The sequence below is a fragment of the Triticum urartu genome, unplaced genomic scaffold, assembly GCF_003073215.2.
Source record: "Triticum urartu cultivar G1812 unplaced genomic scaffold, Tu2.1 TuUngrouped_contig_3203, whole genome shotgun sequence".
NCBI lineage: Eukaryota > Viridiplantae > Streptophyta > Magnoliopsida > Poales > Poaceae > Triticum > Triticum urartu.
In genome coordinates this window covers 381-14,712 of record NW_024113727.1, presented here as the reverse complement: position 1 = coordinate 14,712, position 14,332 = coordinate 381, and the positions used below count along the sequence as shown (strand labels likewise).

Sequence of the window (14,332 nt, the reverse complement as noted above, 5' to 3'; positions counted from 1 at the left end):
TGAATATGTGTGTTACTACTATCGAGATTCAACAAGAATAGACCACTCTTCAAGGGTGCATGACCATAAAAGATATTACTCATATAAATAGAACAACCATTATTCTCTGATTTAAATGAATAACCGTCTCGCATCAAACAAGATCCAGATATAATGTTCATGCTTAACGCTAGCACCAAATAACAATTATTTAGGTCTAATACTAATCCCGAAGGTAGATGTAGAGGTAGCGTGCCGACTGCAATCACATCGACTTTGGAACCATTTCCCACGCGCATCGTCACCTCGTCCTTAACCAATCTTCGCTTGATCCGTAGTCCCTGTTTCGAGTTGCAAATATTAGCAACAGAACCAGTATCAAATACCCAGGTGCTACTGCGAGCATTAGTAAGGTACACATCAATAACATGTATAACATATATACCTTTGTTCACCTTGCCATCCTTCTTATCCGCCAAATACTTGGGGCAGTTCCGCTTCCAGTGACCAGTCTGCTTGCAATAGAAGCACTCAATTTCAGGCTTAGGTCCAGGTTTGGGTTTCTTCTCTTGAGTAGCAACTTGTTTGCCGTTCTTTTTGAATTTCCCCTTCTTCTTCCCTTTGCCCTTTTTCTTAAAACTAGTGGTCTTGTTGACCATCAACACTTGATGCTCCTTCTTGATTTTTACCTCCGCAGCTTTCAGCATCGCGAAGAGCTCGGGAATAGTCTTGTTCATCCCTTGCATATTATAGTTCATCACGAAGCTCTTGTAGCTTGGTGGCAGTGATTGAAGAATTATGTCAATGACGCAATCATCTGGAAGATTAACTCCCAATTGAATCAAGTGATTATTATACCCAGACATTTTGAGTATATGCTCACTGACAGAACTGTTCTCTTCCATCTTGCAGCTATAGAACTTATTGGAGACTTCATATCTCTCAATCCGGGCATTTGCTTGAAATATTAACTTCAACTCCTGGAACATCTCATATGCTCCATGACGTTCAAAACGTCGTTGAAGTCCCGATTCTAAGCCGTAAAGCATGGCACACTGAACTATCGAGTAGTCATCAGCTTTGCTCTGCCAGACGTTCATAACATCTGGCGTTGCTCCTACAGCAGGCCTGGCACCCAACGGTGCTTCCAGGATGTAACTCTTCTGTGCAGCAATGAGGATAATCCTCAAGTTACGGACCCAGTCCGTGTAATTGCTACCATCATCTTTCAACTTTGCTTTCTCAAGGAACGCATTAAAATTCAACGGAACAACAGCACGAGCCATCTATCTACAATCAAACATAAACAAGCAAGATACTAATCAGGTACTAAGTTTCATGATAAATTTAAGTTCAGTTAATCAAATTAATTAAAGAACTCCCACTTAGATAGACATCCCTCTAATCCTCTAAGTGATTACGTGATCCAAATCAACTAAACCATAACCGATCATCACGTGAGATGGAGTAGTTTTCAATGGTGAACATCGTTATGTTGATCATATCTACTATATGATTCACGCTCGACCTTTCGGTCTCCGTGTTCCGAGGCCATATCTGTATATGCTTGGCTCGTCAAGTATAACCTGAGTATTCCGCGTGTGCAACTGTTTTGCACCCGTTGTATTTGAACGTAGAACCTATCACACCCGATCATCATGTGGTGTCTCAGCACGAAGAACTTTCGCAACGGTGCATACTTAGGGAGAACACTTCTTGATAATTTAGTGAGAGATCATCTTATAATTCTACCGTCAATCAAAGCAAGATAAGATGCATAAAAGGATAAACATCACATGCAATCAATATAAGTGATATGATATGGCCATCATCATCTCGTGCTTGTGATCTCCATCTCCGAAGCACCGTCGTGATCACCATCGTCACCGGCGTGACACCTTGATCTCCATCGTAGCATCGTTGTCGTCTCGCCAAGCTTGTGCTTCTACGACTATCACTACCGCTTAGTAATAAAGTAAAGCATTACATCACGATTTCATTGCATACAATAAAACGACAACCATAAGGCTCCTGCCAGTTGCCGATAACTCGGTTACAAAACATGATCATCTCATACAATAAAATTCAGCATCATGTCTTGACCATATCACATCACAACATGCCCTGCAAAAACAAGTTCGACGTCTTCTACTTTGTTGTTGCAATTTTTACGTGGCTGCTACGGGCTTAAGCAAGAACCAATCTCACCTACGCATCAAAACCACAACGATAGTTTGTCAAATAGACTCCGTTTTAACCTTCGCAAGGACCGGGCGTAGCCATACTTGGTTCAACTAAAGTTGGAGAGACTGTCGCCCGCAAGCCACCTATGTGCGAAGCACGTCGGGGGAACCGGTCTCGCGTAAGCGTACGCGTAATGTTGGTCTGGCTCGTCTCGTCCAACAATGCCGCCGAACCAAAGTATGACATGCTGGTAGGCAGTATGACTTATATCGCCCACAACTCACTTGTGTTCTACTTGTGCATATAACATCAACATAAATAACCTAGGCTCTGATGCCACTGTTGGGTTTCGTAGTAATTTCAAAAAATTTCCTACGCTCACGCAAGATCATGTGATGCATAGCAATGAGAGGGGAGAGTGTTGTCTAAGTACCCACGCAGACCGACTGCGGAAGCGTTGACAGAACATAGAGGAAGTAGTCGTACGTCTTCACGATCCAACCGATCAAGCACCGAAACTACGGCACCTCCGAGTTCGAGCACACGTTCAGCTTGATGACGATCCCCGGACTCCGATCCAGCAAAGTGTCGGGGAAGAGTTCCGTCAGCACGACGGCGTGGTGACGATCTTGATGTACTACAGCAGCAGGGCTTCGCCTAAACTCCGCTACAGTATTATCGAGGACTATGGTGGCTGGGGGCACCGCACACGGCTAAGGAATAGATCACGTGGATCAACTTGTGTGTTCTAGGGTGCCTCTGCCTCAGTATATAAAGGACTAGAGGGGGGAGGCTGGCCGGCCAAGGTGTGGCGCGCCAGGAGAGTCCTACTCCCTCTGGGAGTAGGATCCCCCCCCCCCAATTCTAGTTGGAATAGGATTCGCGGAGGGGGAAAAGAGAGAGAGGGGGTCGGCCACCTCTCCTAGTCCTAATAGGACTAGGGGAAGGGGGAGGCGCGCAGCCCATGTAGGGCTGCCTCTTCTCTTTTCCACTAAGGCCCATCATGGCCCATTTAGCTCGCGGGGGGTTCCGGTAACCTTCCCGATACTCCGGTAAAATCCCGATTTCACCCGGAACACTTCCGATATCCAAACATAGGCTTCCAATATATCAATATTCGCGTCTCGACAATTTCGAGACTCCTCGTCATGTCCGTGATCACATCCGGGACTCCGAACAACCTTCGGTACATCAAAAATGCATAAACTCATAATATAACTGTCATCGTAACCTTAAGCGTGCGGACCCTACGGGTTCGAGAACAATGTAGACATGACCGAGACATGTCTCCGGTCAATAACCAATAGCGGGACCTGGATGCCCATATTGGCTCCTACATATTCTATAAAGATCTTTATCGGTCAGACCGCATAACAACATACGTTGTTCCCTTTGTCATCGGTATGTTACTTGCCCGAGATTCGATCATCGGTATTCCAATACCTAGTTCAATATCGTTACCGGCAAGTCTCTTTACTCGTTCTGTAATACATCATCCCGCAACTAACTCATTTAGTTGCAATGCTTGCAAGGCTTAAGTGATGTGTATTACCGACAGGGCCCAGAGATACCTTTCCAACAATCGGAGTGACAAAACCTAATCTCGAAATACGCCAACCCAACATGTACCTTTGGAGACACCTGTAGTACTCCTTTATAATCACCCAGTTACGTTGTGACGTTTGGTAGTACCCAAAGTGTTCCTCCGGTAAACGGGAGTTGCATAATCTCATAGTTATAGGAACATGTATAAGTCATGAAGAAAGCAATAGCAACATACTAAACGATCGGGTGCTAAGCTAATGGAATGGGTCATGTCAATCAGATCATTCTCTTAATGATGTGATCCCGTTAATCAAATAAAAACTCATTGTTCATGGTTAGGAAACATAACCATCTTTGATTAACGAGCTAGTCAAGTAGAGGCATACTAGTGACACTTTGTTTGTCTATGTATTCACACATGTATTATTGTTTCCGGTTAATACAATTCTAGCATGAATAATAAACATTTATCATGATTATAAGGAAATAAATAATAACTTTATTATTGCCTCTAGGGCATATTTCCTTCAGATGATTGATTCTACTACTTGTATGTGTATTTGCAAACTTGGTGGAGATATCACTTGTTATTGCCATATTTGCTTTGTGCCCCATGCCTATGATGATACTATGATCTTGCTTCGTGTTCGTGCTTGCGATATGTCATGTGCATTGTCTATGCCTATTATTTGCACACATGACATGATTGCCATGATTTCCTCTAGTATGTTGCATCTTCTCACTACTAGCTTGCACGACTTGATTACTATGATTGCTTGGCTTGTTGCATCACCGATGATTCATACTTACTCCTTTCATGCGGTTGATGACAACCACCTACATGCTTTGCACATGATTGTTATTGCTTCTTTTCATATATCTCCATGTGTTGCCTCTCTCATGCTAGATGATTTGCCATATATTGAGTGCAACTATGCCTTTAGTCTTGATAATGAGTTTGCCCCATAGCATTCTCGCATATATTTGGAGATTTTGACATATTTCTTGTGAAGCATGCTTGTCTTACCTCTTTGCACCATATACCTAGTGCATGAATATTTCCATTGTTGCATCATATTATTCATGCACTTCTGCTTCTAATGGTTATGTGCAAGAGAAGAGAACCATCATAATAGATGATGTGTTTATCTACCATGCGCATACGTTCTTTTTTGTTGTGTGCATGTGTAGGATACTTGGACTTCGTGTCAACTTCCACGTCACGTGAGTTGATAATCCGAGCTCTTGAGAGTGAACCACCTTCTACCACGACGATTCTACATCGCACTTGTTTGTACTTCGACATTGTGAAAGACGCACAAGGACACGCCTACAAGGTGACATCTTTCTTGATCATGGATATGTCGGATCATACTACTTGTGTTGCTTGCACCATGAGACTTATTGTTCATCTTGGACCACTTGATTGCACACATGTTAGAGATCTTGCTTCGACTTGTCATTTTCACCGTTCCATGCATCATGATATATATGCCTTGTGTGTTGCATCCAATTCTTGGATTACTTGCTCCTCTCATATGTTTGGTTGCAACAATGTCATCACTTCACATATGCCATGTCCCATTGATTGCTATATCCTTGCCTTGATTGTCTCACACATGATGAACAATTTCTCTCTCCATTGTGTTGAGTGCCACACGATATTCACTACACCCTATGCATGTTATGCTTGGATTGTCTTGCACTTGACCCATGTGTTTAGATATCTCATCTTTTTTGGTGTTGTGAATGTTTCCTATGCCTACCATAGACCTTTCATTGAGCAATTTGTGAATTCTTGCTATGAACTTGAGGTAGATGCTTCTTCTCTTGTCACACATATTTGCATCACTACCTCACATTCACATGCTTGTCCCCATGATTTCTTTGCTTGTGCTCAATTGATATGCTTACATGTCATGTCACAATCCTTTGTCACACCATATGCATTGCATGATGATGACACTTGTTTGATGACTCACCTCTTGAATGCTTGGTTTTGCACTAACCTAACCACATTAATTTTTCCAAGTGTTTGTTGTCCTTACTCCTTTTGAAGGAATCACAAGATGGTGCGACATTGGAGAGTGCACATTTTGAGCTTAAAGATGACAAGTACCCGGTGAACGTCCACTTCTACACGGCGAAGCCATCTCTTTCCCATGGTGATTTGGTTTTTGATCCGAGGTCGAATCTTTCCCAAGGGAGGGGAGATGATGCGGAGCATCCTATGGACATCACCATGTCAAGAGTCCGTTCGGTGAGTGACACATGTGACATCTACTTCACATACACAAAGGTGAATCATCTCCTTTACACGTGCTCACTTGACCCCTTCGAGGATGGTATACTACTTGACATTTCTCCCGTGTGCATGCATAGGTATTGTCGGAGCTTCACGGGTGACGAGCAGGAGTGCAAGCGCCAAGGAACAACTACACCATCCGCGAGGGAAGCCTAGAAGGGACGACGGAAGAAGACGAAGCTGCTGAAGCTACAGTGGCCGGACATCTGGGCTAGAGGCTGGACATCCGGTGCCTGTGCAGCCGCCCAGCAGCTGCACCGACAGACGGCCGAAGCATCAGCGGCCGGACATCCGGCGCGACGCCACAGCCTGGACATCCAGCCTTCCCCCGGAAATCCAGTATCAACAACAGGAGCCAACAGAAGGCCACCCCGCTCGGGCCGGACATCCGGCGTCTCACAAGAGCCCGGACCTCCGGCCCCCAGGCCGGACATCCGGCGCCTGCCTGCGCGCAGAGTCGGGCCAGAGGCCCATGTATCCCTTTCCCACTTACCCCTTCATGACTTAGACTATATATACTCCTTCCCCTCCTCCTAGTTAAGGTTAGCAAAGTAGTAGCTCATTTAGAGATAGAGCTTTGCTCATCCATTACGGATCTACTCCACGAGAGAGACCGCGGCCCCTATTCGGAGAAGATCCACCTTGGATTCAAGACCCCTCACGGGAAGATCCCCTCATGGATTCAAGACCTCTTCATGGAGATGAACCTTACCTTGTATCTTTCCCTTTGTTGTTCATGTACCTTGTGGATCTTGTGTGTTTGATTGTCTAGTGGATGTGTGATTGGACTTGTTCTTGAGTGTTTCCCCTTGGATTTCTCTCCATTCTTCGTCGTGTTGTTCGTGTTCTTAGTTGGGATCTGCTCCTGATCGGCCGTATAGGGTTCCACCCTACATCAACCACTGTCATATGGCGAGGCCCAGCCTGCTGGAAATAACCTTGACATGTGCCTAGGACATGTATGATTGCACAATACAGGAATGACCACGCAGAGAAAATTTAAGCTTCAATTTTTATTCACAACTCAGAAGCCAATGCTAAAAACACAAACTGTTCACACGGGCAGGAATTTACTTTTATTTTTTTGCGGGGTGGGCAGGAATTTACTTGGGTTTGTACTTCAGGTCAATTGCTAAGATAGATACAAAGTACAGTGTTGTGAATAAATTATAGTTGGGTTTGAGTTGTTCTGTACTTCAAGTTAGATTGCTAAGATACAAAGTAAAGTTATAAAAACACATTTTAGTGCGTTTTTCACGCATTTCAGTCTGTATGTAGTCCAGATTGAATATCTAAAACATCTTATATTAGTGAACTAAGGGAGTATGATTTTTCGTAGGAGAAGAGAAATGGAGTGGAAGACATTTATGTAGAACACAACCGAAGTAAATGATCCACAACAAAATATACCTCTCATAAGCAAGATTCACACAAGGGTCATCGATCTAACAACAATTTAAAGAAAAAAGAGAAACAAAGTAGTTCGTCTCAGAGGTCTTGATATTCCGAAAGGAGACTATTATATATTGCCCAGCTAGTTACAGCGTGGTTGCCACAATTTCTTCAGTATTATCCATGATGTAACCATGACACAATAGATTGCTGCAGGGACGATCCAATGTTGGGAAGTTGTGCCGCTTGTAAGGAAGATAATAATTTCCATAAAAGATAATATGGTTCCCTTATATAAGTGCCAAACATGCTTTCCACTAGTGATGGCGTACGTTGATGATGTTGATAAATGGTTGTGTGTATCGCTTAACGCAGAGACCAGGGTAATCTTCCATTTTGGAAAAAAATGTGCCTCCCGCTACAAGAAATCATCCAGCTTGGGCTTATGCCAGGAAACCAACTTGTCCGTGACGATGTTTGCACCACGGGGACATGGCACGAGGGTCCACGTGCCATTTGCTTGCAGCGCGTCGAACTCTTCCTTCATTGCCGCAGACCATGCCGTATCACGTAGGGTTGCACTGGCACTAGAAGGAAGAGGCATCGAGGCCATGGAGTGGACAAATGTTGCAGAAGGATGAAGCAACGGACCATGCGTTGTCCCACCTATGAAGTCAAAACATGTGGCAGAGCTTGCAGCTCAGAAGGCACCACCGGTAGTGGCGGAGGAGACTGATATGACTGGAGATGACATCGGCATCAGATCCGCGAGTGTTGTTGGTGTCATGGGATGCGGCCGAGTCATGAGACGCGGCAGCATCAACACCTTTGGTGTCATACAGAGGCGTCCTGTCAGCGACCCTTCTCCCTGACAAGGTGGGCCACTGTCATATGGCGAGGCCCAGCCTATTGGAAATAACCTTGACATGTGCCTAGGACATGTATGATTGCACAATACAGGAATGACCACGCAGAGAAAAATTAAGCTTCAGTTTTTATTGACAACTCAGAAACCAATGCTAAAAATACAAACTGTTCACACTGGCAGGAATTTACTTTTATTTTTTTGCAGGGTGGGCAGGAATTTACTTGGGTTTGTACTTCAGGTCAATTGCTAAGATAGATACAAAGTACAGTGTTGTGAATAAATTATAGTTGGGTTTGAGTTGTTATGTACTTAAAGTTAGATTGCTAAGATACAAAGTACAGTGTTGTAAATAAACTATAGTTAGGTTTGAGTACACAATTTGACAAAAGTTCTCTCGTCACGGATGTACTCTCATTTCTCAATCATTTCCGTGATTACTTCACTGTGACAACAAAACAGGTCTTGAGACTCTCAGGCATGAAAAGCTACCTGTAAGTAGGTACCATCCACTGCAAGAGCACATTGCTTTACCAAACAAAATCACCAACAAAGCACATGGTCACTTTCGTTTTGCCAGCTTACTCCCGCAAAACTTGGGTTCACCTACACCATAAACAAGGGCTCTGCACAGGATCTTCACACCAGCTTATCCTCCACCCAGCAAGCCAAACACTCAGACACATAGTACTGACTCAGCATCACAGGTACCAAAAACGAACGCACCACAAGAATGGCATACAGCAAAGCAAGCACTAGGCCCCATCGACTCTACATCTATGCCTGCACACGTTTTGCCGGTACGATGTATTTGCCCCTCGCTCCATGGCCATCTGCTGTGTTGCGCATCCTGAATTGCCGCCTCACCGCAGCCTCTTCCGTCTCCAGCCAATCTTCATCGCGCACAACAATAAACTGCAAAAAAAAGACATGAAACTAACATTGACTCATCTGCACATCCATATCATTCTAAAAATTTTGCCAACAAAATAATACCTCATTAAATTCTTCTTCTGATATAGGCTTCCTGCACCGAACATGGGGCTTGGCTTCACACTTTTTGTACTCCGCACCAGTGGGATGCTTCACATCATCACCGCATTCACAGCACTCACCTACAATTATGGTATAGTTTTGTTAACCAATATGTAATGTACATCATCACACTCAGAGCACTCACCTACAATTAGCATTCTAATGTACAAAAGAAATACTAGAGCTTGATGACTATCATAGTACAAGTCATTCAGAATCTCTCACAGCATGGTCTTGTGGAGTATCCTTATATTGGCTACCGGTAGAACCAAGCATGATTTTATTGGCAATGTAAATCTGCACCACATGGTTACTAGGTCCAGCATAACATTTCAGGCAGAACTATTCTTTCAATTCAAGTCAGCGAAAAAAAAATAGCTGATCCGTCTTAGGAACACATACGGTTTCATTGATTAACTATGCTACAACATACTCCCTCCGTCCCATAATATAAGAGCATTTTTTAAACTAGTGTAGTGTCAAAAACGCTCTTATATTATGGGACAGAGGGAGTAGTTAATATTCTGATGAATATCTAAAACAGCTAGCGAACACGCTTACTCTTATGTTTTTAGACATGCTCAAATGAGTCAAAAACATATGCTGTGAGCAAATGCTGATTTTTCTTTATTGTCACATGTACCCATGCGGCAAACACACCTAATCTTCTAGTGAATTAAAAAAGCGTGAAAACAGCTACCAGTACCACTTAGTTAAAAGGCACTAGGTGATACAAAGTACTCCCTCCATTTTTATATACAAGGCCACTATGGGATATACATTTTGCATCTATGCAAGGCCACCAACAGTAATCGAGGCAAAGTGAATGATATTTTCTCGTACTAACAACCTGTTTAATACTTCCACGCATGAAGTCATAATGACAATCAGCTACTTCCTCCACTCAGTTTCTTTGCATGCATGCGGAGTATTAATGATCCCAGTAAACAAGAAGAAAAGTTGACTTGTAAAGTAGGCATTAAATTTTACATTGGTACCTGTAATTCGAATTTGTGGCCTTGTATACAAAAATGGAGGGAGTATGAATAGATGCAAAATTTTACTGACTTGCATACTGATAATGCTGAATGGAAGAATTGAATAGCTAAATAACGAAAATGCAAACATACCATCATCTTCGGATGAAACCACACAAATGCAACTAAGCGTGTATTCCTCCAATTCACCATCTGTTGTGCAGGTTGTTTCGATGAAGAGAAGATCTTCGATGGCATTAGGTCCTCTTTCTACAAGCACATTTAAATGTGAGAAGGACCTGCATTCATGCTGAGAACCTTTTCTTGGGAAGTGAGCTTTGTAACTCACAACTTTCTTGATTTCATATGCAAGATCCTAAAACATAAGAAAGACAGTGAGGGAGAGCGGCAATCAAGAAAACGGCAAGAGAGAGCAAGGGAGATAGCAAACCTCCAAAAGATGGTCCTCGTTGTGCTTGTCCAGTAAAGCTTTAACTACTTCCCGAGTGGGGTTATAGTTCATCATTGCATCCAAAGCTTCTTTCGAGTTCTTCCTTGTGCTATTACGCCAATATAGTGTATGCCAAACATACCTGTCCTCTTTGGAAAGCCCACCCAAGTACCTAGTTTAGATAAACAACACGATATGCGAGGGTCAGGGATTTTGAAGTGCAAGCACAAAGCTTGTGATTTTAAAGAATTATACTATGGAATTGTCACCCTGATTGGCAAGGGGTAGGGGGCTGACAAGATCCAAATGTATAGACCTATTTGCATGCTTACTGTGGCATTTAATTTTTTTTACCAAGACCCTGATTGCCAAGTAGGGCTATGCTGATTACAGAGAATGTAACGGCCATATACTTTAGATAGTGTAGTAATGCTACATTGAGACTTAACATTCTTTACATAAGAGCAAAATACCTGTTGTTTTTCTTAAAGTAGATTTTGAGAAGGCATACGGCAAAATCAATTTGGAATTTATGTTTGCAGTTCTAGAAATGAAAGGTTTCCCTAGGAAGTTTGCGTGGTGGACTAAAGCTGTTGTCTGCAATGGCATGTTGCTAATACTCGGAATGACATGATAGGTAATTACATTGTTACTAGGAAGGGACTCAGGCAAGGAGACAAATTCTCTCTTTTACTTTTTAACATTGCTTCTGATGTTCTGGCTACGCTGATCAAAAGAGCCCAAAAATAAGGATTCATTAAAGGCTGCACATTTGATTCATAGGATAGGAACTTTTCCATTTGGTCTAGGCTAATGTTTTTTTTCTTTTGAAACGTGAAGGATTCATTCCTAGCCTACATAGGAATAGGATATCCATTCCAACAAACCAAAGGGCCTCAAAGTAATTTTCCTACAAAATTCCTCTCTTTTAGAATTCGTACAAAATTCCTGTAAACCAAAGGAGATCTCAACGGTTTGCTCTTATATCACAGCAGCAATGGTCCACCGTGATCACCAACAAGAGGCCATTAAGTCCCGAACTGCAAGACAACACTGGGGCAGGAATCTGAAGACACAGTCACATAGCTGAGAAAAAGTACAAGCTTGGATGATTGATCTTTAGATACACTGACTTTAAGAAATTGATCTTTTGTCACAATACTATTCTGTCCACTTCATTCAAACTTCGACCTATCACCCTCGGGTGTTCCAAGCTAATAGTGGCCTAACTATAAGTTAGGAGTGAGCTAAAGAGAAATATACTTGCATATAAGGTGCTAGCATAGGACATAGCATATAAATATGAGCATTTTCCAACACTTACAAATAGAAACAAAGTTGAGAGAAGATTTACTTGAATTTACACAGATTAATGTGATAGGAGTCTATAGCATCCTGAGCTTCTTGTAAGCTCTTAAATGGACCACCTCGATGAGGATATGTGTTGAAGAGTCCACCAGTATCAACCCTCAGAAAATACTTAATTAGTAATCCTTTTGGCATCAATGCCGAAACAGGTGGAAAGTGGTTTGGCGATGGTGGGGCCTCAATACGCACTGCCTGCTCAGTGTCCTCACAGCTGAAAAGGCAAAAGATAATAAGTTTGTGGAATATATTTATTTATTTTGGAAAAAAATGATACCAAGGACAAGATGTCTCCAAGAGATCTCACTGTAATTCATAGTTGTAGGAGTTACTTTGCAATTTCTTTGATAATGGATCAAAATCATTTTATCTGTAATGGTTGGGAGCGTGAATAAAACTATAGGTGTTTCTAAAAAAAACTAGTTAACCTGACCTCTTATCTCAAAAGAAAAACTAACCTTTCTTAAAACTAAGTAGTTGTTATTAACTAAAAACGAAGCACTCCAAAAACCAATGCAGATTTTTTAGAATCAAAGACATTTGGTCGTGATAGTGGTCAATAGAGGACTTTTTACAAAGCCTCATGCTCTTGAACAGAATAATTCAATCTGACCACTAATAGCTTCGATAAATAGCTCTTTTTCTAATGATCTAGCGATTCTTGGACAAAAAGTCGGTGGGAACAAGAATAGGAGCTGGACAACCTTGCGAACGAGGGCAAATAACATCATGTAAGCTTGAAGAAGCTTTCGTTATAGGCGAGCCATGTATTAATGTAGTAGTATATATATTTTGCTAACTACAGTTGGGTGGGTTATTAGACCAACTCTAAGTGACAAGGCAATGCTCTATTATGAAGGATGCTCTGAGAGAGAATAAATCAAAGAATATAAAGATAGTTGTCTCATGGATAATGCAAATGGACTAGCCCTCATTGAATAGGTACAGGTTTAAGAGAGATTACATTCTGCATTTATATATACGAACGACCAATGTAAAACATGCAGCTATCACTATTAGATGTTCCAAGCCATTAAAAATAGAGAGGAGAGTGAAGGGATGGCGACAAAGTCATACATACGGTGGAGGCTGTGGCCGACTGTAGGGGATCGGCTTGTGGAGGCTGCAGCAGGCAGTGGAGTCCAGAGTGGGGGAGAAGATCGGCTTGTGCAGGCTGCGGCTGGTGGTGGAGGGGAGCGGCCTGTCGAGACTGCAGCGGCCGGTGGTGGAGGGGAGGTGGCCGAGGACCTGGACGATGCAGCTGATGGCGACGCTGTAGCTGGTGGGGGAGGGGAGGGCACGGGAAGGGGTGATGCATCTGATTCTGGTGGGGGGGGAGGGCGTCGGCTACGTCCGCGCGGCATCGGCTAGGGTTTTGGAGATTTCCTCCCGGCGACGCGATGGGAAAAGAGAGAAACTTTCTTTCTTCCTGGTCAGGACTATCTTTTGGAGGCGAGGGATCGCTCGCGTAAATAGGCCAGGCCCAGTACGTGACATGTGGAATACCTCACGTCACATGAACCCCTCAAAAAAAAAACTCACGTCACATGGAGTTTCGAGAGTTCACCTAGCATGTATTTTTGTCTAAAAAAAATTCTAGCATGTGTTTTTTTTTTGTCAGAAAATGCTTGTCAAAGAAATGAATGGTAGCAATCAGGTTTAGAAAAGAAACTTGGATGAATGAAACTGTGGGATCTTCTAATTTACGGCAGCATGAATCATCAATTCATCATGGAAATCACTGTGGAAGACACAAGTCCCGGGCAAGATAAAAATGTTTCTATGCCGCCTAGCCAACAATTCGCTTCATACAAATGCCGTTCGATGTCACATGAGTATGTCGCCGAGACCAGTGCTTGCGGACTTTATGGAGCGATGGTTTCTTGGAGCCTCTCATTAATTGATTGCTAGATGTGTCGTTGCATTTGGGCGTTGGTTGACGAAGATCTTGCAGAACATATGATATCAATGACCGAGCCTAGTGCGAAGCATTAGATGTTTCACGGTGATAGAGCTAATGTCTCATGAAGCGTTTATAAGGATGGCAGTGACCCTGTAGACTACGTGGTTGGCAATACAGAAGGAAATACATGAGGGGGTGTTTCAGAGTCCGCTAACAACAAATTTATTTGTTAACAACTTCATTTCAGAACTTGGAGAATCACCCAAATCCATTGCTGCTCGTGCTCCTACTCAATGCCCAAGAATTGAACCAGTCCGTTTGACCACTTCTC

The 14,332-nt window shown here is 42.9% G+C and overlaps 1 protein-coding gene across 1 annotated transcript; it reads right to left on the bottom strand.

Moving 5' to 3' along the window:
* Positions 1-11,981: 11,981 nt before the first annotated feature.
* On the bottom strand, positions 11,982-13,422 carry LOC125527195 (the record flags this gene model as incomplete). Its single annotated transcript, XM_048691743.1, has 2 exons — positions 11,982-12,312; positions 13,180-13,422. Coding segments are annotated over 2 exons (472 nt in total), but the record flags the coding sequence as incomplete, so codon positions are not given.
* Between the last annotated feature and the right edge of the window lie 910 nt (positions 13,423-14,332).